General features: G+C 33.7%; 4 protein-coding genes across 7 annotated transcripts; 2 read left to right on the forward strand and 2 right to left on the reverse strand.

Moving 5' to 3' along the window:
- The first annotated feature begins 67 nt into the window (after positions 1–67).
- LOC9315388 lies at positions 68–4,050 on the forward strand. 3 transcript variants are annotated; one of them, XM_021030020.1, is made up of 12 exons: positions 68–350; positions 438–1,066; positions 1,247–1,407; positions 1,690–1,750; positions 1,945–2,010; positions 2,201–2,286; positions 2,432–2,495; positions 2,585–2,797; positions 2,919–2,984; positions 3,065–3,144; positions 3,239–3,364; positions 3,662–4,050. In XM_021030020.1, the coding sequence occupies exons 1-11, from the start codon at positions 209–211 to the stop codon at positions 3,348–3,350; spliced, it is 1,680 nt and encodes a 559-aa protein (XP_020885679.1). In that variant the 5' UTR covers positions 68–208; the 3' UTR covers positions 3,351–3,364; positions 3,662–4,050. The 3 variants fall into 3 exon arrangements, with proteins under 3 accessions (XP_020885679.1, XP_020885680.1, XP_020885681.1); XM_021030021.1 differs by having other exon boundaries at positions 3,644–3,988; XM_021030022.1 differs by having other exon boundaries at positions 3,677–3,988.
- Positions 4,051–4,063: 13 nt separating this feature from the next.
- LOC9315389 lies at positions 4,064–4,899 on the reverse strand. Its single transcript, XM_021030023.1, has one exon. It carries the CDS (start codon positions 4,641–4,643, stop codon positions 4,320–4,322), a length of 324 nt encoding a protein of 107 aa, XP_020885682.1. The 5' UTR covers positions 4,644–4,899; the 3' UTR covers positions 4,064–4,319.
- A 2,279-nt stretch (positions 4,900–7,178) lies between these two features.
- Positions 7,179–9,939, forward strand: LOC9317238 (hydroxyacylglutathione hydrolase 2, mitochondrial). 2 transcript variants are annotated; one of them, XM_021027885.1, is made up of 8 exons: positions 7,179–7,412; positions 7,565–7,732; positions 7,855–8,058; positions 8,152–8,275; positions 8,950–9,050; positions 9,163–9,237; positions 9,329–9,427; positions 9,510–9,939. In XM_021027885.1, exons 1-8 carry the CDS (start codon positions 7,359–7,361, stop codon positions 9,654–9,656), a joined length of 972 nt encoding a protein of 323 aa, XP_020883544.1. In that variant the 5' UTR covers positions 7,179–7,358; the 3' UTR covers positions 9,657–9,939. The 2 variants fall into 2 exon arrangements, with proteins under 2 accessions (XP_020883544.1, XP_002879322.1); XM_002879276.2 differs by having other exon boundaries at positions 7,180–7,412; positions 7,562–7,732.
- Positions 9,940–10,767: 828 nt separating this feature from the next.
- Positions 10,768–12,975, reverse strand: LOC9315390 (delta-9 acyl-lipid desaturase 2). Its single transcript, XM_021027886.1, has 5 exons — positions 12,173–12,975; positions 11,887–12,027; positions 11,635–11,775; positions 11,441–11,547; positions 10,768–11,274 (listed from the first exon to the last, which is right to left on the reverse strand). The coding sequence occupies exons 1-5, from the start codon at positions 12,500–12,502 to the stop codon at positions 11,076–11,078; spliced, it is 918 nt and encodes a 305-aa protein (XP_020883545.1). The 5' UTR covers positions 12,503–12,975; the 3' UTR covers positions 10,768–11,075.
- Between the last annotated feature and the right edge of the window lie 10,580 nt (positions 12,976–23,555).

Below are 23,555 nucleotides of genomic sequence, written 5' to 3' on the forward strand. Positions count from 1 at the left end.
TACTGGTTATGTTTGATTTGAAACTGAACCGGTTGAGATTGTAAAAACCGGTTGAGATTGGTTCGATTTGAAATTTGCTCATCGTTGCCGAGATCCTTAAACGCTTAAACCCTCCAATGGTTTTGATTCAACATTTCCCCTGAGATTTGGGAGTGTCCTTAAACCCATACACTGATCGAGCTCAAGAAGAAGGTGGAGAAGCAGAGAAATGGTGAATAAACCTTGGAAGATAATTCCAAGGCCACTTCTAGAAACAGTTCTCAACAACCATGTCCAACGCCACCGTGTTCCTCAGCCTCTCATCCTCCATGGTCCTCGTGGCGTCGGCAAAACCACTCTCATTCTCAACCGTAAAATCTTCTCTTTTAAACCCTAAATTTTCCCAATTTAGTACAAAAGATCGTACCTTTGATTCGTTCTGATCTCGTTTTTGTTAGGTCTACTCGGAGATTGGAACAAAGGGCCACATCTCGCTGGCTATGTAGATTTTGCGCAATCGATAACGGAACACCATCCAGATCACCACCAATCATATCCATGGACGTCTTGGACCAGTGTTGACCCACCATTGTTGTCCAATTGCAAAACCCAGCTCGAGAATTGTCTTGAATCTATGAGTCACAAAGCTATCAAACTTGGGAGTTTAAGCTCGCAGCAGATTTTCACTACTATGAACAAATGGTATGGTCTTAATACTGCACTTCGTCGTATACTTGAGGGTTATAACATTGCCGTTCCAGAGAAAGTCTCCGTTTCATTTCTCTGGGAACGGGCAGTGTATGCGCTATCTGTTCGACAAAATGCCGATGAGATTGATGGGTTGCTTGAATTGGAAGAGAAAGGTAATAGCTTGTCTGTAGAAGAGGCTTCGTATTATAGAGAGACTGCTTTTGCGTTAAGATTGGCTAAAGAGGTTATAAAGGTGCACCAGGGTTGGAAAGCCAATGCCATTGCCCATCTTAATCGAACTAACGGGTTTTCGAGAACATTAGCGAATTCTTGTACTGATTGGCCGTTGCTAATGCTTGAGTTGTTATCACAAGCTGCAGAGATTGGTTTCTTCCAGGTAATGGAATAAGTAAGATAAGTACTTCATTTTTTCTTAGGTCACTGAATCTTTGATCTTATGAGTAGTAAACAGTGGCTGTATCATCTGGAAACATTTTGCCAACTATTGATGTTACTTTCTGATTGTTAAGTAGCTGACTTATTTTTGTTTGTCTCTATTTCTTGTTTCGTTTGACAGCCTAAGCTGGTCTTAAACAACATTGAAATCTTGAAGAGGGCTATTCAGACTGATGATTCAACAGTCTCAGCGTCAATGTACCATGACAATCTTATATGGAGAATAATAGCTTTAAGTGCGAATGAGCGCTGTCTACCTGTCCTATTCGTGACTTCAGATAGGTTGGTCCTGTTTTTTGTTAGCCTTTTTGTGTTTAGTAAGGACAGGCTGTTGCTAGTATCTGATGATTGCTTGGTCTCTTAAGCTAGCCCTTTAAGTTTCAATTTCTCAACACTAGAGGGGAAACTGGTTTCTGACTTGTATCACTTTGTAGTATGTCATTTAGTTACCGAAAGTCTGAATAGTCATTTTCCATTCTGAACTTGGCTCTTAGTTACAGAAATGTCTTCTGAAACTTTTTTTAATCATTTTCTCTGATGTTTAATCATTTTGAATCATGACAGCTACTACTCATATCAAGCCTTTGTTGACTACGGGTTTCCAGACATTTTCATCTCTCGTGAGGTATAGAAGCTACATGTACACATCTAATTAAACTATTGATTCTATGTGTATTTGTGTGAGCATGTATTGGTAATTTGATTTATAATGTAGATTTTCCCAATCTCACCTTCATTATATTAACATGAGAGTTCAATTTCTTATCTTTCTTCATTCTACCTTTCTAACGATGCACTTTGGCTTTGTTTCATTTGTAGACATTTGGATGGAATCCTCAAGAAGCAAAATTACACATGGTTCCTGATTACTTCAGTGCTTCGGAGGTGAGAAAAATGCTGTAGGTAATGGCACTGCTTGTTTAATGAAACCAAAATATGTGTGACAACTCTAAAACATAACAACATCAAACCAGAATGGTTGAATGATCTATTCTGCTAAAATTCTGGTTATTCTTTTTTTAAAGTGTGATGCTGTATATAATACTAGAGGTTTAACCCAATGTTGGAATTGTAGTGGACTATCATTGCTGATGTTCTTGGTGCCAATTCTCGGCATCTATTCGAGCTTTATGCGCTTAAACAAAGTAATCATTACCAAAGGTAATGGTTTCCTGCTCTTTCGTATGCTCTAATCTTAGCACTTTCTTTTCCTTTTGTCCTTCATGGGTTTCTTCGTCCTCAAAATGTGTCAACCCTCTACTTTTTCGTTTTTCAAATGTGACCTAAAGTCGTTGTGTTTTATCAGTTTGATGGGGAGTAAAGCAGGTACATTTGAAGATATTGTGGATGCATACTTGGCATATTTACAAGTAAGCTCATTTAAACTGATTGCTTGCAATTGCTTTCAAATTACGCACGAAATTCACCGTTAATTTTTAATATCTGTTTTCTTGGATAGGTTGCTGTGGTTAATCCTGCAATGGACAAAGCTTTGTTGCGGCTTCAACGGTATGCCACTGATGTACGAAAAGGAAGCATTCCGTATGAAAAATTACATTTTGGTGCTCCATGGAGGCATCCTCCGCAAACTGAGGATCCTACTCTTAACTCTGAGTGGGCTAAAATTCAGCTGATGGATTTTGTTCAAGCTCTTGTCAATACAGAATTCGCGGTACCTACTCTTCTAGACCCTTAATAGAAATAAAGCCAAAGTTTGTTCATTTTACCTTGTCAGACATGAAACAAATGTTTATAGCATCACTGATAGTGTATAAGCATCAATGGTTCTGTAGGTAAATTATTTGGGTGACTATAGCCTTGAGATCTTTGAAGACCCTTCTGCTATGGCATTGGTTGAGGTAAAAATTTCTACCTTTTCTTGATCAGTAGACACTAATTTCGGGACCCATTTTACTAAAAACGGTTAATTCTTTTTCAGGTTGGGATACTGTATACTCAGCGAGATCCATCTTTCTTCCGGCCAATATCTCAAGGCATTAAAAGATGCCTTGTTAGATGGTCAGCAAAAAAATTTCCCTTCTCCCATGGATCTGCTCTTTGAAATCTCTATTTTTTTTCCAGTCCTCACTCACGCTCATGATTCGCATTACAGGCTCATCCAAGAGCGTATGCAAATGAGTTACTGGAGCTCAACCAAATATTGGTGGCAGAGAATCATCCGGGGTCGTTATTACAAGCATTTAATGCTTGGCTACAGAACATAGGCAGTTTCACACAGGTAGATACGCCTTACATGCTCTGTTTCTAGCTCTCTTACATCGTACAGCTGTACAAGACTACGATTTTCATGCATCACAGCCTCACTTCGAAGATGTGTTGCATACTCCTTCCTGCTTGCTTTTGAGCATTGCAGTATAGGATCATGAATTTAGGACTATGAGTAAAACTTCTGATTCAAAAGCGTAATAGATTCAAGTTCATTGCGTTAGCATCTTTGCATCGTCAACAAGCTTACAATGTTGCTGTTACTGCTACTGATAAAACTAATTATCCCAAGGTTCACACATCAATGCAGGTTTTGTTTTCACAGAAACGTTGATGAAATCTCGGTATCTCGTGCACGTAGATCCCCGACCAAAACATGTCGGACTCATATTTTACCGTGAAGTAGGAAACATAAAGGGGCGTTGGTTTTATTGCCGTCAATGTCTGCCCTTTAGTGAAATTGCATTAAGAAGAGAGGTCGGAGGGAAAAACCTCCAGCTACAGAACGGTGTAATCGTGTAAGTGGGAATACATTGCCATGAGAACGTCTTTTCTCTTCAGACGCTGTATATAAAGCGCATGTTGCTGTGTTATGTGATTTTTTTCAGGTAAAATTATAAGTCAAATACTTTAATTATTCACTGTATTGTCTACCTTTTCCAAGCCGAAAAGTCCAATAAAGCTTTTTGGTTAAAACGATTTTTTTTTTTGATTATTACATTTGTTTCTAAAAATGCCATTTTCTTGACCAACTAGCTAGTATAGCAAAAAGAAAACATGTTTGTATTGAGTAAACACGCTAATAAACTAATTAAGTTTCCGTTGATTACAATTCAATTACATGAAGAAGACTCGAAGTCTAAAGATATCGTATAATTACGTAAATGTAATTATGTACGTAACACACAAATGTGAGAAAAAATGGGATCAAAGAATGATGAAATGAAGATGAAGATTCGTGTGACAGCTCAGTTATGGCATCTGCCTGAACCGCGAGGAATATTGGTGCAACCGTTCCGACCAGAACCACGGACCGGACCTCTTTGCAACGCCTGAAACAGAAGCCGGATCTCATCTACGGTCTCCGGGAAAGGCCTCATGGCTTCAACTTGCGTAGCGTCCAAGAAAACAACGAACATAACAACTAACATAACTACGACCACCAATTGTTTCTTCATCATGCTTAGAATTTTATTTTTTCGAATGAGAAACAAAAACAAAAATGAGCTTTCTATTGGTGAGTGTAGGGCCTTTTTTGTTTTGTATGTGTAATAAATTCGATAATGACTCATATATATAGGGTTTTTGAGATGTCATTGTTTGACTTTGGGCTAGTTTGGTCTCACTATCTTATGTTTATGTATACACACACATATATGAACTTTGACTTTGACTTTACTACGAAAGAATTCGTTTTCAACATTTTGAACCAAATTTGTAGGATTTTGTAATAGAAAATTCACTAGACACGGTTTGTCCAAGTCCATATAGGCTTTTGCTAAAAATATACAAGACCTGGCCCTAGCTGCCTCACTCTAAACCGAATTCTGGTTCAGATTGCTTTCATTTTTGTTCCGTATAGTCAGATGCAAATTTCTCTTTTCGTGACAAAGTGTGGAAATCGAAGCTCTTTTGCGAATTCGAAAGATATTTTAGACGCTCAACTTAAAAACATCTCATCTTTTACAAAAGTAAGGGTTTCGATCCTACCAAAAAAAAAAGTAAGGGTTTCGTTTTTTTTATAAGTTGGATTAGCTTTTGGTGAAACTTTATTCTAAAAGATACCATTGTTAATATAATATGGTAACCCTAATACTTAATTAGTACTATACTAGAGATCTTACTATAAAATAATGCTAAAAGTAAAGATAAAAACATGCGTCAAAAAATATCTTGATGAAAAATGTACTCTAGTTTTCATATCTAAAATTTCACTAATATTGTGGAGGTATTATTTTTGTCGAGTTATTTAATCGCTGTAATATGTTTATACTTTGTAGGATAAATATTTGGTGTAATGATAAATATATCGTCACTCTTGGTTTGAGTTTCTACAACTTTACAACTATGCCGCCATTTTTATTGCTCCGTAGTCCGTACCATATGTATTGTATATAGTCCACTTTGGTATCATTTTGTTGTATCGTTGGTTGGTGACATAGTTGGCAATACATAATCTATTATCACATGCATTGGTAAAAAAAATACTACAAAGTCTATGCAAATCCATCAAAATTTTCAAAGGATTGATTTATCAAAGTTTATAAAACATGTAGACTAGCAAATCAAAGTTCCAAATAAATTAGCTACATTCAAACTCGGTAAGTAATAATGAAATAATTAAGTAACTAATTTCATGTTTAAAATAAGTTTAATGGTTATTTGTTTACGTTTGCATTAAACATAAAACGAAAAGTACCGATTAAAATATATCAATATGGTAAAGACAACGTGTATAATATAAACGAAACTTGAAAGTCGCCTTTATTTTATGCTATAGATGAGTTATAACACAAATATACATTTAACTTTCATAAATATATCAGGTGTGTTTCACTTAATTTTATTAGGAGCATAAAGTAAATAACTCAAGAAGGTGGAGATTAGAGATTATGCAAATGACCGGGTAGAAAACGAACCGGATCCCTTCAATAATCGATCCATCATCAAGTTTTCGAAGTGAAAATTAGGTTGATTTTTCTTTTTCCTTTTATATTTAATTGGGTTAATTATAACTTAAAAATGTGTGTTTGTTTATAGATAAACATCAGGGTTTGTTTGTTTGTTTGACTCGCGAATTTTGGCCTCTTAGGATTTTCATGAGATTTGACTTTTATTTGGGAGGAAACTCGGCTTGAAGTCTTGAACAACAAACACAATATTGGAATTAATCAAACAAGTTATACACCACGAGTTCTTATTCACATGAGAGATCACAATTCCGGTTTATCTGGCCGATCCTGTATTCCCTGTTCCTAGATACCATAGCACTTTTACGGTTAAAGTTTTACCGGCCGGTGACTCTGAAGAATGAGTATATATCGATCCACAACATTATCGACTTGTATAGAACAAAACCATTTTTTGTTGTTCAACATGATAATAAAACCATAAATTACTAGATAAATAATGCTTAAACAAGGCGCATTAAATTCAAGCCTTGTGTTTCAGTCAGCTAACGACAAGTGTTGATGCCTACGTACGCGTATGTTACCGTGGCACCCAATATAAAACAAATCAAATGGACTAAGATTTTATATTGGTCCACCAAACGAAACACATTTAGGACAATTAAGAAAACAAGTTTAAATACATACATATATGCTCGCGTCATGTCGTGAATCATGTGAATTCATGTTTTTTTTTTTTTAATATAAAGCATGATTCATTTTGTAATTTATTTCAACACATTGATTATAGAATCGCTTATAAGGAATAAATGTTTTTTTTTGCCTTGAATTCGTCCCTGACAATGCTTTCTATAGTAAAATCAGGTAAATGTAACAATTGTACATCATCAAGTCAATTAGAAATTTTAAAATTACATGAAAAGTACCTTTTGTCGGCAAACACACAAAGATGCTTTGGAGAGTAAATGCAAAGTTTAATAATATGATCAAATCTTGTAGTTTAAGCACAACACTCTATCTAGTTTAGTTTATTTAGAAAATTGGATCCATTTTTAATAGTCGTGAAAACACGTCTTTACCTAAAACCAGAGACAGAGAGCATGCCTCGCTGTTTAATGTTTTGGTTTAGTACTCGGTACGATACGTCCCAGTCCGGTTCGTTCCGGTTTAGGTAGTTGTATAACAAATTTGTGTGATGAGCGCACAATGCTCTCTCTCTCTCTCTCTGTCTCTCAGACTCTGTACGGCTTTTCTCTGACGCGCTTTCTGCGTCAATTCTCTTGGAAGATCGTTTAGATCCAAGAGAGAATTCTCCGAGAGATTGAGAGACGCGAGAGAAATTCTTCGAATTCTCTTTGAAGATCGATCGATAGAGATATGCAAACCATCTCAAAAGCTTCTTCTGCTATCTCCTTCTTTCGATGTTCTAGGGTTTGTTTTCTTTCCTTGTAGGTTCTTGTGATTCTTTGTGTTTGGGTAAAATCTATCCTTGTGATGTTCTGAATTTTTGTATTTGATTCATGACAAGAGAAAATCTGACCTTTTTGATGGTTAATTCTTGATGATCGTATTGCTTTCAGAAGCTATCAAGCCAGCCATGTGTGAGACAGCTTAACCTCAGAAAGGGTCTTGTGTGCAGAGTGATGAAGCTGGTCTCTTCACCTCTTAGGACTTTGCGTGGTGCTGGTAAATCTATCCGAGTGTCAAAATTCTGCAGTGTCTCCAATGTCTCCTCACTGCAAATTGAACTGGTGTGTGTGCTGTGGGAATCTCCTAACACCATTTTTCTCACAATACTTACTTGTTTTGGTCCGTAGATTTGTAGTAGGTCATCATGTAATGAAAATGATTCCCAGGTGTTTTTTCTTTTCAGGTGCCTTGTCTTAAGGACAACTATGCTTATATCTTGCATGACGAGGATACTGGTACAGTTGGGGTGGTTGACCCTTCTGAAGCTGAACCTGTTATCGATTCGTTGAAGAGGAGTGGTCGAAATCTTACTTATATATTGAATACGCATCATCATTATGATCACACTGGTGGGAATTTGGAATTAAAAGACAGGTACGGGGCCAAGGTAGGAAAATTTAAACTTCTCTTTATGTGCAGTGATACCATTTTTGTGGAAATAAATGTTGGGATAATCGAAGGTTACATCTTTGGAATGCAGGTGATTGGCTCAGCTATGGATAAAGACCGGATTCCTGGAATTGATATAGCCTTGAAGGATGGTGACAAATGGATGTTTGCTGGCCATGAAGTCCATGTTATGGATACTCCTGGCCACACAAAAGGTTGTTTATAATTCTCATATCAACTTTTGAAGCTTTGAATGTTATTTTATTCCCTGCATGTTCTTGCATTCCAATTAAGCCTTTGCTTAGCTAAAAACTCCCACTTTCAAGTAGTTCGAGATTCGATTATTTCAGCCTATGTTTAGTGTCTTCATTATATCTAAATAACGTATGAGATTAAGCTGAGACTGTAGATTTGGTTTAGTAAGGGTGGATTTCCATACAGATTAGAGACTGTGTTGAAATAGATACTGTATACTCCTTATGTGGTCGTAACTCTTAACTCGTCACAGTGGATAGAGTTGTATCTCTTGCTCAAAAAAGTCAAGTGGACATGTAAGCGTACAGGAGTTTGAATAGTTTTCAACAGACTTGTGGATTATGGGGAATTTTGGTGAGTAAAGGGTCTCTGGAAAAGTTGGAGTTTCTCTCGAATAATCCCTGGATTAAGTTTGTACCTGCATTGTATTGAGGAAACATGAGAGTTCTATTATAAATTATATAACCTGAGTCTTGTTCGTCTCTTCTTCAAATTAGATATGCATATGGCCAACATATATGAGGTTTTGACGGTTTCTGTTGTGCAAATGAAAACCATCCAAGTTATATACCTCTTAAGCCTTGTTGTCCCACGTTTTACTCTTTGTCTCTTATCATCTACATTCTACTTGCAGGCCATATCAGCTTATACTTTCCAGGATCACGAGCTATCTTCACCGGGGACACTTTGTTTAGCTTATCATGTGGTAAACTCTTTGAAGGTACTCCTAAGCAGGTAAACACCACATATCTCTGTCTATGTTTCTGCTTAAGTACATTACCTTTGGAACGAACCTCTCAGAATCAATTCATGTATTTTTTAAAAATCCTCTGCACATGTTCTGCAGATGCTTGCTTCTCTCCAAAAGATCATCTCTTTACCAGATGACACCAGCATATACTGTGGTCATGAATATACACTGGTCTGTTATATTTTGGTATTCTAGTGTTGTTGAAAAGCTTTTTACTAAAAGAGATGGTTTCAAATGACTATAATTTGATTTGGGTGTGCAGAGTAATTCCAAGTTTGCGTTGTCTCTAGAGCCAAACAACGAAATACTCCAGTCTTATGCAGCTCATGTTGCAGAGCTCCGTAGCAAGAAATTACCTACGGTAAAAAAAAGATTCATCACCAATGATCCTTATGCACTGCTCAATTTTGCTGGTTAACTTGTGTATCTTTGCCAAACTTCAGATTCCGACAACACTAAAGATGGAGAAAGCTTGTAACCCCTTCCTCCGCAGTTCAAATACAGATATTCGTCGGGCTTTACGCATTCCAGAGACCGCAGATGAAGCAGAAGCTTTAGGTATCATCCGAAAAGCAAAGGATGATTTCTAACCTATAAGCTTAGGCTTTTTCTGAGGTAAACCTTTGGTTTGCATTTGTAGTCCACAAATGAGTGTGCACCCTTTGACTTGGACCTTTTAAAAAAAAAAGTACAAAAAACAAAACCAAAGAAAAAAGGTTTTTCTTATTAACTTTTGTTGTAAAACTTCTAATTTTTCTACTCAAATTTTAAACAAGTTGTGTTCAACACCGCAGTTAGATTTCGGCTGAATTCAAGGAATTACCAAACTCGTACTTCGATCGTTATTGTTATAAGAAATTTAGGTGGAGTGTATATAATTTGTAGCTTGTTATTCAAATAGTTTTTGTTCATACCGTTGTAATCTTCGTAACTAAGGTAAATCTGCGGTAACCACACTAGAAAAAAAGGATTAACAACTGAGATTTATTGGGCTAGTCTATTTTTAAATTCTCCAAAGCCAAAACAAGAGTTCTATTTTTTTACCTTGTTGATTGACTTGACGATAGTTGATGATTAGCTAGTAGGATTTGATCGTCGAGGAAGAGAATCAAGTTGGTCACTGTCACTAATAAGAACTTTAATAAATAACCTAACCTACTTTCCAAATTCGAATTTTCGAATAGAATACATTTTAGTTTTTTTTTTTTTTTCCTTCATTTTTTTTATTTTTATTTTGGTTCTAAGACCACCCATTTCAAAATAAATACTATTCGCCAAGAATAAAATCCAACGGTAAAATCATATTTCCTTTTTTCAAGAAATCCGAGTAGCATATATAAACTTGTGTGCCATTTTTTAAAGAAAACCCAACAGTTAAGAAAGAGTACCGACTTCAATCCAAAATAGTGCCGACTTCAATGTAAAACCAGTGATGATGAGTGACATACGTACATCAAAACTTTAGGTTTTAACAAAAAGCCAATGAACTCCAAAAACCAATATATTCGCATTGAAAAAGTCTCTGTCTCTGCTTTTCTTCTTTTGTAATTTTATTTTTCATGTATATTGAATTAGTCACATAGATTATATAAAAAGGGTAATTTATATGTGGCTATAAACTCCAACAACCAATATATCTCTCCTTTTGAACAAGTCTTATGTCTTTTTGCTTTTCTTCTTTTCGTAAACGACGATTAGATATTTTTAGACAAGTGTATGAATGTATTAAAATAGTCTCACATAGAGAGATAAAAAGACCGTAATTAACGTACTAGTTGCCCTCCCACTAAAGATTATAATACCAATTACGACAAATATCTTGATCAACTTGGTCCAACACCAAAACACATCGGAAACGTCCTTTGCGTTAACCCAAAACTTCAAAAGTAATAGTAAGAAAGAAGAAAAGAAAAAAAAACAATAATAATAACTCTTTTAGGATTAGAAATTATTCTAATTACATAGAATAGATCCCTTTTGCTATGCCCTCTCTCTCTCTCGCAATTTCATCAACGAACGATAGCCATACGACGTCGTTGAGCCTCTGTAGGCACTTTCACATCGGTCGCTAAACCGATAATCTCGAAAAACCGAACAATGTACCACGAAATGTCGATTTGCCACCATTCAAGTCCTTGTCTAGCCGACGACTCGAACGCATGATGATTGTTGTGCCAGCTCTCTCCAAACGAAAATACCGATAACCACCTTCCAAAAACAAAAGATATAAATATAATTCAACCACATTATTGCGTTTTTGGAACATGAGCTGTCTCCAATTCATGTGTACTTTTGTATTTAGGGTAAGTGTCATAGAAGATATTATACCATTCAAGTACACAAACCAAAAATGTTAGAATTAATATTTACATACCAAACATTACGAGAAGTGTCATTGGTCTTCCAAGTTCGAGTGCCCCAAATATGGCAGAGTGAGTTTATGAGGCAAGTCACGTGCACTTCCAAAGCTGCTCCTACCCCCTGAGAATCACACCAACCATACATATTAATTGCAAAATTGATTCTAGAATTTATAACCAATATACGTTTTAAAAAGATATCAATTACCATTCCCCAAGTAACGAAGGACATGCCACCAAGATAGAAGAGAATGAAGCCCAATCCTAAAATGTGAAATAGCACTGTTTTCTGAAGAAACCTGTAAAACCATTGCCTCTTCAAATCCTCCACATTTGCTCTTCTTCCACACTACATTAATTAATCGAGATTTAGATATTTTAATTACAAATAAAACAATTTACTAACAAAATAGACTATTTACACACACAAAAAAAAAAAAAAAAAAACAAACGAAATCACCTTTTGAACAAGATAGGCAGAGTCATAGATCCATAGAAGATGACTAAACCAAAAACCTTCCTTGGGACTATGTGGATCACGTTCCGAATCCGTGAACTGGTGATGATAACGATGAGTACTCACCCAATCAATCGGATCTCCCTATTTAAAAATATATTTTATTATAAGATCTATATACTAAAATAAAGTACAACAAGAAATTAAGATCTACTATTATTTTTGTCCAAAAAAAAAAAAGATCTACTACTATTATTCCATATCTTTAAAAAATAAAAAGGTTATGAACCTGAATAGCGAGAAGGGCACAATAGGCTAAGAGATACTCAAGCCATTTAGGGACTTTGAAACTCCGGTGAGCCAAGTTCCGATGATAGGAGACGGTGATACCAAGACCACCGATGGTGTAAAACAAAAACGTAACCCAAAGAGCCGACCAAGTGAAATAAAACGGAGCCAAGAGAGCAAGAGAATGAACAGTGAAAGAAGCTGAGAATTTCACATAATCTAATCTCCTCCACCTTCTATCCCAAAACACCCATCTCCTCTTCTTCTTCTCCTCCGGCGGCGTTGATGGATTTTTCTGGTGGTTCTCCTCCACCGTTGATGTCACCGACATTTCCGATCTCTCTTTCTCTTCTTTTTAGGTTCTCTCTCTTTTGTTAATGGAGGAGAATAAAAGTGATGCTTCTCTTCTTATTTATAGTATCATGAATAAAAAATAAATTAATTTACCGCAACAAAATATCATAAGGATCGGTAAATAATAAATATCATGATATTTGTTGTTGCAGATGGGCACGTAAGGGTTGAGGTGTATCTACATGCAATAGTAAAAAGTTTTTTTGTAATCAGTAAAAAAAAAGAAAGAAGGGGTTATATTTAGATGCCAACAGCCAACGAAAGGAAAAGTGTCACAGGGCTCGAAATATATTTGACTTATTCTACTGTTTGATATACATGCTTTATGGATGTACGTGATTACAGGCAAAAATCACGTTCGGGAAGCTGGAAACTGTTATCAGTTTTCCAGAGTTTTTTTCTGTTTCCTTTAAATAAAAATTGGAATTACCTCACTGGCTTTGTACCTAAGCATATACTGTTTTTAGTCCTATCTTATCAATAATTTATGGAAAATATATACAAACTAAGGACCCAAGTGTCAATATACATCAACTCCTAATATTAATACTACATTTATTTATTTTACATTATATATAGTACAACGACTAAATCAAAAAATTTTATTTTTTTTATTTGTAACATCAATCTAATAATTAACTTTTTCCATTTAATAGAAAGAAATCAAGAGGTACCATATATCATTGACCAAAAAATGGAATAGTAAATAAATTTGACTATCCAGATCATAAATAGATGTGATTTTAACACCTTTCCTTTATACATAATGCAAAAAGAAAAGATCTCTAAAAAAAGCAAATATTTTTATATTCTTATTTGAAATTTTAAAGTTTGACCTCCCAAAAAAAACAGATCTAACATACTCTATTTCTGGCTTAAAAGTGTTCGATCCAATTTAGTTGATTGACAATTTATAAAGATGTAAAAGAAAAAATCGATTAGCATATAGAACCAAAAAAAAATTTTAAAATCAATTTATTTATTTTCTTTCTATCTAGTTTGGGTTTTAGTAGATCTTTATGATTCCTTTCCGGTGGTGTACGGATTGTCTAAACAAGATTTGTAGACCGAAGAAAAATCATTTTATTTTTGTAAATTATAATTTAAATGAACATAAATATTTATAAATAAATACAAACTGCATTTATTTTTCTTGTTCTTGTATTTCTATTTTTTTTTTAATTTGGAAAAAGAGTTCTTGTATTTCTTGTCTATTATTTTAAAAATTTTGGGTTAAATGAAATATTATTTATTAGGCTAGGTATACTACATTCGTATATATTTGTGATTTTAATAATGAATAGTCAACTAGATTTGTAGTACTTTTGTATTCTTTAGTACCAAAGAAAAACTAATAATTTCAGTGTTGCAAGATTGATCATGATGATCATTGGTTTGATGCATATACACGTCTCTTAGAGCGACCACAACGGTTGAAATAAGTTTTTGAGTTTCTTATAAATTAAATATTAAATTTTTAATATTAAAATAAAATAGACCACTAAAAAGTTGACAAATGGAAGAAGAGTTTCTAAAATGCCTAGCAACGTACCTTAAATAAGAAACATCTCTAGTTCTCTCTCATCTTTTTATATTTCTTTTTAACATTATAATCTTAAGAAACTTTTTTAGGACTGTGGTTGCTCTTATTACTCTATACACAAAGTACATTACTCTAAATAAATCTGACTATGAAATAATATATTTAATTATTCAGTGTATGATATGATGATATCTTCTTATTCCAAGAATCTTTATTTTAAAACAATTATGTTGAGAGATATTTTTATCGACCTTTGGGGCCTTATGCCATATTGCCCACACACATTTTAGGCTGTTTAGTAGCTAAAACTAAATTTGAAACCATACCTCTAATGATATAAAAGTAAATGTTGAATCAAAGGACAAATATAAGATCGTAAACTTTCACGTGTACTAAGATCCGTTAAGTAGACATAAGCATGTGCTCGAACTTGTAATCTCGTATAGTCAATACAAATAATCTTTGTTGTGACTGTAAGTGATCAGCACACTATATACATAATAGTTTATTATATATTCCCTATGTTTCAAAATATAAGACGTTTTAGAGAAATTTTTTGTTTCACAATATAAGACGTTTTCAAGTTTCTATGCAAATTATATATTACTTTAATATTTTATAATTATTTTTATTATACAGTCTCTTTTATGATTGACTGAACTTTTAAAAGTAGATCTTCTTAATCGGCGTATTTTTAGCTAAAACGCATTATATTTTGAAACGGAGAGAGTATAAAATAAAAACTAAAAGCAATTCAATAAATCATCACGTTTGAATAAATGTCCCATAAATTCCTAGATCCTCAGTTCCAGATCTTGAAAAAGAAAAACTTTAGTTATTCAAAACACTATAGTGGCGATGAGAGAGCCTCGCGAACTCCGGAAACGTAAGACGACAAAAATATGAAACTTAACATAAGATGAGTACAAGAATTGATAGTGCCCTACAAGAATAGTAGACATAGTGAAGTTACTTTCATTGCTAAGCAGCTTCATATCATAACCAAAAAAACAGGGTAAAGATCGGAACAGATAATCTTTTTTTTTTTACTGAAAGATTTTCATTATATAATATAAAGGAAAAATACAGAGGTAGAACACATTTTTGGGATGTATTTTCGAAATATAAAACTGCCGGAAAACAAATAAATCCCCGGAAGCTAAAACTTAATACACGGAAAACACAAGAAAATATACTGAAGTCAAGAAGTGAACCTCTCGAAATCACCAGGAAAGTCAGAGAAAAACAATAATCGCATTATTAAGAGCTCAAAGGTCGTGGCCAAGAGGATCTACAACCACAAACGGAGTAGAGCCAAGGATAGAAGATACTGCGACGAACATATCCCAACTAAAAACAATTATCCCGAACATAAGAAGCAAAAACATCGTAACAGATAATCTAAATAATAACAAAATAGGTTTTAAAATTTAAAAATCCAAAGTAATTGATCACTACCAAAAATTCTCACTAATTTGAATAACAAAATATAGGTTTAAAATAGGGGGCTTTTGCAAAAATGCCACTTTTTCAATGCCACTTTTCAAAAATACCCTTTTTTAAAAACCTTATAAAAAAGTAAAAATTATCTGAAATGGACCTTTTTCCACTCTTAATTAAAATACTGGTACCCCGATAAAGGAAAATTGTAGAAATGGTACAATATTTTCTAAATACCAAAACTACCCTTAATAAACCCAACGTTTCCGCAGCGTTCTAGCAGAGTTAATATAGAGGCTAAGATGAGCGAGTTTAGTAAACTACAGTTATGCTTTCGCAGCGTTCCAGCATAGATTAAATAGACGCTGAGAATAGCGTACTCTGCGTAAGCTCTAATTTAAATATCCAAACTTCAAAAAGCCCAATATAAGCCCGACAATTTGGGCCGATTGTCGGATTAACCAGACAATCTCACTTTTACCTTTACTCACTCACTCTCTCTTTTATCTCTCTATCGGCGGATTAACCAGACGACGATTCGCTATTCCGAGGAAACGAGACTTCAGCATCGCCGTTACTCCTGGTATATTCTGTTAAGGATACAATCGTATCATGTCTCTCGTTGATTATAGTAGATTTCTTATATGTCATAACCTAGAGTCTCCCTCTGCTCAATGTATATATATATATATATATATGAGTATGTACTCTCTCTTTGAATATATAGCAACATATTTCCTTACATGGTATCAGAGCTATATCGATACCCTTACATATTCTCCGTACTCAAAAAAGTTAGAAGATTTGCCACTGAATCCAATAGTGAAGATAGAATTGCTTGAATGAGAATATCTTTTATATGTGATTATGATGAGAATTGCTTTTATTGTTTCAGATGGGTGATAGGAATTATCCGTATGCGTCAATTGGATTACCAAAATTAGTTGATGCATCGGGTGATGGATCAAAGACGGTATGTCACCATTCACATTTATACTTACGTTCAGACTGTAAAAAATGAACTATCAGTGAGTGAATTTAGAAGGCTAAAAGATTCGCCACTGAATCCAATAGTGAAGATAGGAATGTACTTGGATCTTGCACATCTAATGTAAGTTTAATCTTTGTATCTGGCAGATTGATTCTTTCAAAGAACCTGGTTTGGAAGGAGTTCCTAAAGCTAAGAAGGGAAAAATGAGAACAGAAACCGACAACACATCAAATCTTATCCTAGACCTTCCAACATATATCCTAGCCACCATTCTCTCAAGATTCCGCTCCTTCAAGGATGCTTGTGTCCTCAGACCCGTGTGCAAGGACTTCTCCTCTGTGACCAACTCTACTGATTTCAATCTATAATTATGCAGAGCTGATTCTCAAGTTTTCCTTTGAGCTTATATTAAGGGAAATAGGCTTGCTTATAATAATGAAAATGAGGTTGGTTATCAGATTCTTCACAAGCTTGATTTGGATGCAATTTCTAGTTGGGGTTCTAGAGCAAGAGCTACACAGTATACTGCTTCTCTTCCTCAGTCAATTGAAGATAGTGATGAAAAAAATTCAGATGGTTATGCTATTGTCAATTCGTGTTATGGGTTTATTTGCTTGCACAAACCTGAAACTAAGAAAATATCAAGTCAGTATCTATGCAGCCCGTCCGTAATATCAAGTCAGTATGCTATATGCAACCCGGTTACTCACGAGGTCGTATTGATTCCAAAACCATACCCTTTGGAGGAGGTGCCCGTAAGTGGATTCCCAATTGTGTCTGGTTTTGGTTGCAGTCTCGAGAGTAAGCGGTACAAACTTTTGAGGATTGTATTGGAACTTTCAACAGAAGCGCCTCTTGTTGCTGAAATATATAGGATGGTGATACATCTTGGAAAACAATCGGATTTGTTCCCGAAATGGAAATATGTTATGGATGTCCGATATTTTTGAATGGTGTAATTTATTGGCTCTGTAGGAGGTCGAACAAAACGAGATATATACTAAAGTTTGACGTTGAACATGAAACTTTTGGCTCATTCCAGCTACCTTCATGTTTTCATTTGAACAAAAATGTTGATGTTGGAGTGTTGAGGGGGTGTATCTATGCCTCTCGGGTAGTTGAGTCTAGGGATTTAGAGATTTGGGTGATGCCGAAATGGGGTGAGCACGGGTCGTGGAAACGACTATTTTGGATCAAGCTATTTCGCGATGCCCCTACCTGTTTCAAGCCCATATGTTTGATGGAGAATGGTGAGCTGGTGTTAATTTGCCATGACTCGAGTCTTCTTTTCTACAACGTGGCAGAAAGAAAGGTGAGACACTTGAGACTGAATGGTGGACAGTTCAGACCGTATGGAGATCTTCAAGCGATCCTACATGAGCCAAACTTCGGTTCTCTCAAGGATATTCTCGGTGTCAGAAATCTGAGCATCCGCAACTTCAAGTCGGAAGCTGTAGATGTTGAAGCCATTTCACTACAAGAAGATGGTGCAGATGATTTGCACATAAGAGAATGGTCATATACTTTATTATCTAGTCGTTACTATGGTTGGGATTAGATGGAGCAAAGATCTCAAGACCGTGTGATCGGCAGCATTGCTAAGCACTTCTAACTCTTAGGGCCCTGAATCAGTTTTTTTTGATGTGTGATTTCTGTGCTCGTTAAATGTGTTGGATTAACAGAGCCACCTTTAAAAATAAGCTAATAACTATAGAGTATTATAGAAATACATGAGAGAAATGCCAAGGCTAAAGCAATTTGATCCCGGACAGAGCTAGTAGCAGTGTTCAATATATTTGATTTATAACTTTGCTGTATCTCGGCTTTTTGGAGAGCGATATGTAATGTCATATGCGCAGATGTTCTGCCGACACAAAATTTCTACGAAAGGCAGCCTTTCATACTAGAAATAAAGATCTAATCATACAATCGAACTCTAGTGGTGATTACTTACTTTCCTAGTAGTAAAATTGAATTAAGTGGCTAAACGTCTCATTCTGAGTGTTTTATGCGCCCATCTCCGCCATAACAATACAATAGGTTTCTAAACAATATTGGCTTTGTAAACGAAAGGAAGTTCGTGATTAAATTGAAAGTCAACAGACAATGCAAGAGACATTTTTTTCATTTTTTTGAATTACTAAGAGACTTTGGGCCTAAGCCCGCACATCCTTTCAGGCCAGGGACCAGAGCAGTTTTGAATTATTTGAACAAACGAGCATATGCTCAGAAAACGATGAGGCCCAAATTAAGTCATAGAGAAATCTTAGATTTTACGAAACTGCTTCTATTCTGCAAATTGCAGAGACCTGCACCTGTAGAGACGTAGTTTCTTAGTCTCTTCCATAAAAACAACTTATGTTTCTTTTGGGTTTAATTCTTGTTAGTAATATCTTTGAACTACAACTACGCATACTAAGAACGAGACTGCTTCCATTCTGCAGACTGCAGAGACCTGCACCTGCAGAGACGTAGTTTCTGAGTCTCTTCCATAAAAACAAATTCTGTTTCTTTTGGGTTTAATTCTTGTTAGTGATATGTTTGTACTACGTCTACGCATACTAAGAACGAGAGCTGGAAAGAGACAAACGCTGTCGTCAACACAGAACGAATGAGTTTTAAAAGTAACCGTAAAAGAGACTGGAAAAACAGAATACGCTGGAACTAAACCATAAGCGGGGCTAATCACCGATTAGAAAAGCCAGATGATACTCGACGAAAAGCGAAGCCGACCATTCAATATTTCCTAGTACCCAATAGAGGAAAATGGTACAAATGGTACATTGTAAAAGCTAGTAGTCGTCAGACATAAGCCGGATCCTTCACCGAAAGGCAAGAACATGTTTAAGCGAGATGACAGGAAGAAGTAGAATCCTATCCGTTACATGGATTTAAAGTATATTACTAGCTAACGTAAAAATGTATGGACAAATGACATTTTTGTTATTATTTTGAAAAAGTAGGGGCTACATTGTATTTCCACCTAAAAGTGTACCATTCCTACAAATTTCCTTTTTATGGTACCAGTATTATAATTAGTATTGCTAAATGGTCTATTTTAGAAATTCACTCTATAAAAAATGCTTTTAAAAATATAAAATTTATCCAAATATGTATGTAATATTATTAAAACATACACAAACTACATTTCTATGTATCTAAAATCTTATAAATACTTTATAAATACCTTATAAATGCATTTTAAATACCTTTAAAAACCTTTAAAATATCTTGTAAAACCTTTGAAAAACCTTAAAAATCCTTTAAAATAACTTGTAAAACCTTTAAAACATCGTATAAAACCTTATAAATACTTGGATCGAGTCTTCAAGTAGTAGTTACAATCCATAGGTACCTTATAAACCTAATAAAACTTTATAAAAATTTCAGATTTTAAAAGGGGTATTTTTGAAAATGGACATCTAAAATGGGCATTTTTGAAAAAGGGCACACCAAAAGGGATATTTTTAACAATTTCCCTTAAAATAGTTTGCCAAAAAACAAATGTAGGTTTAAAATTAGGAGAGTTATAAATTCATTTCTTATACTACCAAAAGTCCAAAACTCTCATTAATTTGGAAAATAAAATTTGGGACACATACTTGATAGAACGGATATTCCGTCTCAAAATGGATACAACTAATTATAGCATCAATATATATTGTTGATAATAAGAATTTTTTCCCAATATGTATTGTACCCACTTACCATAGTAGTTTCTAAATCAAATCATAGGTTAGCATCAAAGGTATGAATTGCGTTAGTTAGAAATTTGTTAGGTTGTGGGTAAGTGAAAAAGCTAGCGTAAAGTGAGAAAGGTAGTTGCGCTTTGCGCTTTGTTAATAAACCATTAACAAGCATTTAACCCAATGACCTATTCCTACGTAATGTTAACACTTAAAACATAAACTTTATTAATATCTGAACTCTGAACCGTCAACCATATTAATTCTTCATTTTTTGGATACTAGGATATATTTTGGAGCAGGAAATCACATTAGTAATTCATGTTTTGAGAGACTAGTTGGTTCTGATGTAATAATGAGAAATAGTTTTGTGTTTGGTCTTTTGAGTCCAACCAAAATTGGAAAAGAGTCATAATGTTGTCACGTATGTAGTTTTCTTTTCTGAAAACGGACTAAATACACAGTTTTGAGTCAGTAGTATTATTAAAACTATTCGTGACCTGATTTCAAATTATTACTTATCAGAACTTCTAAGATCTAGATCCTTATTATAACATTTAGAGCATAAATAGTAGAAGTCTCTTACCAAATCTCTCAACAATATTAAAAAGAAAAATAATGAAAAGGAAGCGTGAGAAAGGAGAATTGATTCTCACATGAGAATATATGAAAACATCTCTATATATTCGTTTCACACATGACAATATTTGATTGGTTTTATTTTTTCTTTTAAATTATTAATTTAAAATAATAAATAAATTATATTAAAAATATTAAAATAGTATTTTTTGAGAAACTATATGAGTCTCTACCTGCTTATGCTCTTATATTCTAAAACAAAAATGATCGTAACATGTGTGCAGAGATAGAAAAATAGTAAATGATGCTAATGGTCCCTGAGCGCCATTTGAGTAGTAGCTTGTCAGAAGTCACTAACAACTAGTGATCAATACAATATAACATAATCCTCCATAACTCTCAAACTTTCACATTCATCACAAAGTAATTGATTTACTTAACTACATTAGGTGGTTACAACTTCTACTTAATCTCATCAAATGTTTCCGGACAAATCAATATTATGAGGAAACTGGGAAAAATACATTGCGACTTAACCATTTAAAAACAAACACTATCTAACTAATAACAACAACGTTTAAAAGAGTCCAATTTTATTTTTTTCTTTCTAACTTGTGATTTTAAACGATTACTTAGTTTGGTATGTTTAGCTTATGAAACTCAACCGACTCATTAGTGTCGGTTTAAACAATTTATAGGCCTTAGGGAATTTTTTTAAATAGGTACATTAACATGTAAAGTATAAAATTAATTTTTTAAAAATAAACTTTTATAATTTTTTAATGTTCTGGTTATAGGAAAAACAAATTTTATGGACTTCTTTTGCCTATAAATAGAAGTTTTTGGATTCCTCTTACCTATAATTTTTGTTATCTTTTTACCTACAAGTTTTTTCTTTTCGTAAGAATGTTTTTGTAAAAAAATAAGTATTTTGGCCTGCTGACTCCCATAGTTAAGTCGGCTCTGGACTCAATCAATTTACCCATACGATAAATACAAAGAGTATGACTATGTATTTGTAGTTAGAGGTTGTGACTGGTATGCGATATGGAAAAAAAATTTATTCTTCTGGATCCACATATTTTTTTTGTAACAAAGCAATTTTTTTTGTTTTAGAAATTTTTTTTCTCCTACTAAAATGAGAAAGGAAGAATTCTTCTCAATTTTAATGTTTTTATTTATTCTCATTTGACATCAGACCTATAAAAATGTCTTCTTTCTACATTACTTTTAGGAGAATTGAAAAGAAAATAAATTCTTCTAGTTTTTACTTGATTGGTTAGTTTTAACTTTTAAGTAGAAAAGAGAATAATTATTAATTTTCCTATCCTCAACTTCTCATCTATAAGTATTACCAGTCAAACACAAAGAACCACCTCTATTAAAAGCCAGTAATATCAAAGTACGAGGAAATGTGTGAAACCAGACACTTGAACCAAATGACTTTAATGCTATCGCAGATGAAATTGATTGCAAATTAATATGATAGGAATATAGGAGTATACTCTAATATTAATTGTGAAATTGATTTTTCTAGGTACATGATAAGTTAAAATATCAATCACTTCAAAACGTTTTTCAGATTATTAATTGTGAAATCGACCACCGTAACATTCCTTTCCAACTAGGAAAAGGACAATGATTGGCAGATACATGTGATACCCCATGTTCTAAACATTCCAGTCTAACCCGATTATTCTCCACTTAATCGTTAGGTTCATCGTATCTACTTCAATTAATGACTAATCTCCTAAATAAATCAGTTACCCGATTACTTTCCGTCTAATCCGATTACTTCCCACCTAATCCGATTACTTCCCGCCTAATCTTACAAATTCCGATTATTTTTAGATTGCAAGTATAAAAAAACCTTTTTATTTTTGTTATTCAATCATTTGAATTGAGAGTTTGTGATGTTTTACAATAAATGTTCAAATTTTTAAAAAAATCATAAATTTTTAATAAAAATCATTAAAATTTGTCTGAAAAAAATATTTTAATATATTTACTGCAATTTTGAAAATTATATTAGATTAATATGTTTCTAAAATATTAAAATAACCCTAAAACTAGTTCCTGATTAATTTCCAATTTTAGTCCGATTTTCCGATTAATCTCTAGGCCCATACCGAACGTCCGACTAGCGTCTAGCGATTTTTCAAACAAGGGTGATAGCACTACTAATTATTTATTTATTCAAAAAAATTTTATTTATTTTTTTGGGAAAATGATTTCATTTTTTTTATATCTGTTCAAAATAATATATTTGTTCTAAACATATAATATCTCATTTTAGTATTAGTTATTTAATTTCCACGTTATGAAAAACTCATATACTTTTTTTAAATGACACATTTACAGAAACGAAAAAGTTATACATCTTGCTTTGATTCGATCATAACAATTCACAGTTCTTGTTGACTGTTAAATTTGATATATTTTTTTGCTATCATAAAAATTCAATAAAAATAGGATAATTCTCACAAATAGCACAAAAAAAATTGTTACCAAAAGTTAATATATAATTTCCAAAATTTCAAAAATAGAACAAATTTCAAATTAAAAAAAAACTAATATAAACATTTGATTGACGTTTCATGCGATCGTATTATAATCATAATTTCATATTGTAATTAATTTATTATTTTACATAATCAGATAACGATAAAATAGTTATTGTGGCAACTTACAAATGCTAATTTTGAAATTTTGTTTTAGTGCTTTTCTAGGATATTTCTCTTTAAATAATTTAGAAAATTTTAACTTTTTAGTTATAGGTTCAAATGATTTT

Source organism: Arabidopsis lyrata (assembly GCF_000004255.2).
Source record: "Arabidopsis lyrata subsp. lyrata unplaced genomic scaffold ARALYscaffold_4, whole genome shotgun sequence".
NCBI classification, from domain to species: Eukaryota; Viridiplantae; Streptophyta; class Magnoliopsida; order Brassicales; family Brassicaceae; genus Arabidopsis; species Arabidopsis lyrata.

Coding starts and splice junctions, on each gene's coding strand:
- LOC9315390 (XM_021027886.1), bottom strand. CDS start 12,502: ATGTCGGTGACATCAACGGTGGAGGAGAACCACCAGAAAAATCCATCA. Junction 11,776..11,886: donor CTGCCTATCTTGTTCAAAAG/GTGATTTCGTTT, acceptor TAATTAATGTAG/TGTGGAAGAAGAGCAAATGT. Junction 11,548..11,634: donor CCTTCGTTACTTGGGGAATG/GTAATTGATATC, acceptor TGTGATTCTCAG/GGGGTAGGAGCAGCTTTGGA.
- LOC9317238 (XM_002879276.2), top strand. CDS start 7,359: ATGCAAACCATCTCAAAAGCTTCTTCTGCTATCTCCTTCTTTCGATGT. Junction 8,059..8,151: donor AAGACAGGTACGGGGCCAAG/GTAGGAAAATTT, acceptor TTTGGAATGCAG/GTGATTGGCTCAGCTATGGA. Junction 8,276..8,949: donor TACTCCTGGCCACACAAAAG/GTTGTTTATAAT, acceptor TTCTACTTGCAG/GCCATATCAGCTTATACTTT.
- LOC9315388 (XM_021030020.1), top strand. CDS start 209: ATGGTGAATAAACCTTGGAAGATAATTCCAAGGCCACTTCTAGAAACA. Junction 1,751..1,944: donor ACATTTTCATCTCTCGTGAG/GTATAGAAGCTA, acceptor TTTCATTTGTAG/ACATTTGGATGGAATCCTCA. Junction 2,011..2,200: donor ATTACTTCAGTGCTTCGGAG/GTGAGAAAAATG, acceptor TTGGAATTGTAG/TGGACTATCATTGCTGATGT.
- LOC9315389 (XM_021030023.1), bottom strand. CDS start 4,643: ATGAGTCATTATCGAATTTATTACACATACAAAACAAAAAAGGCCCTA.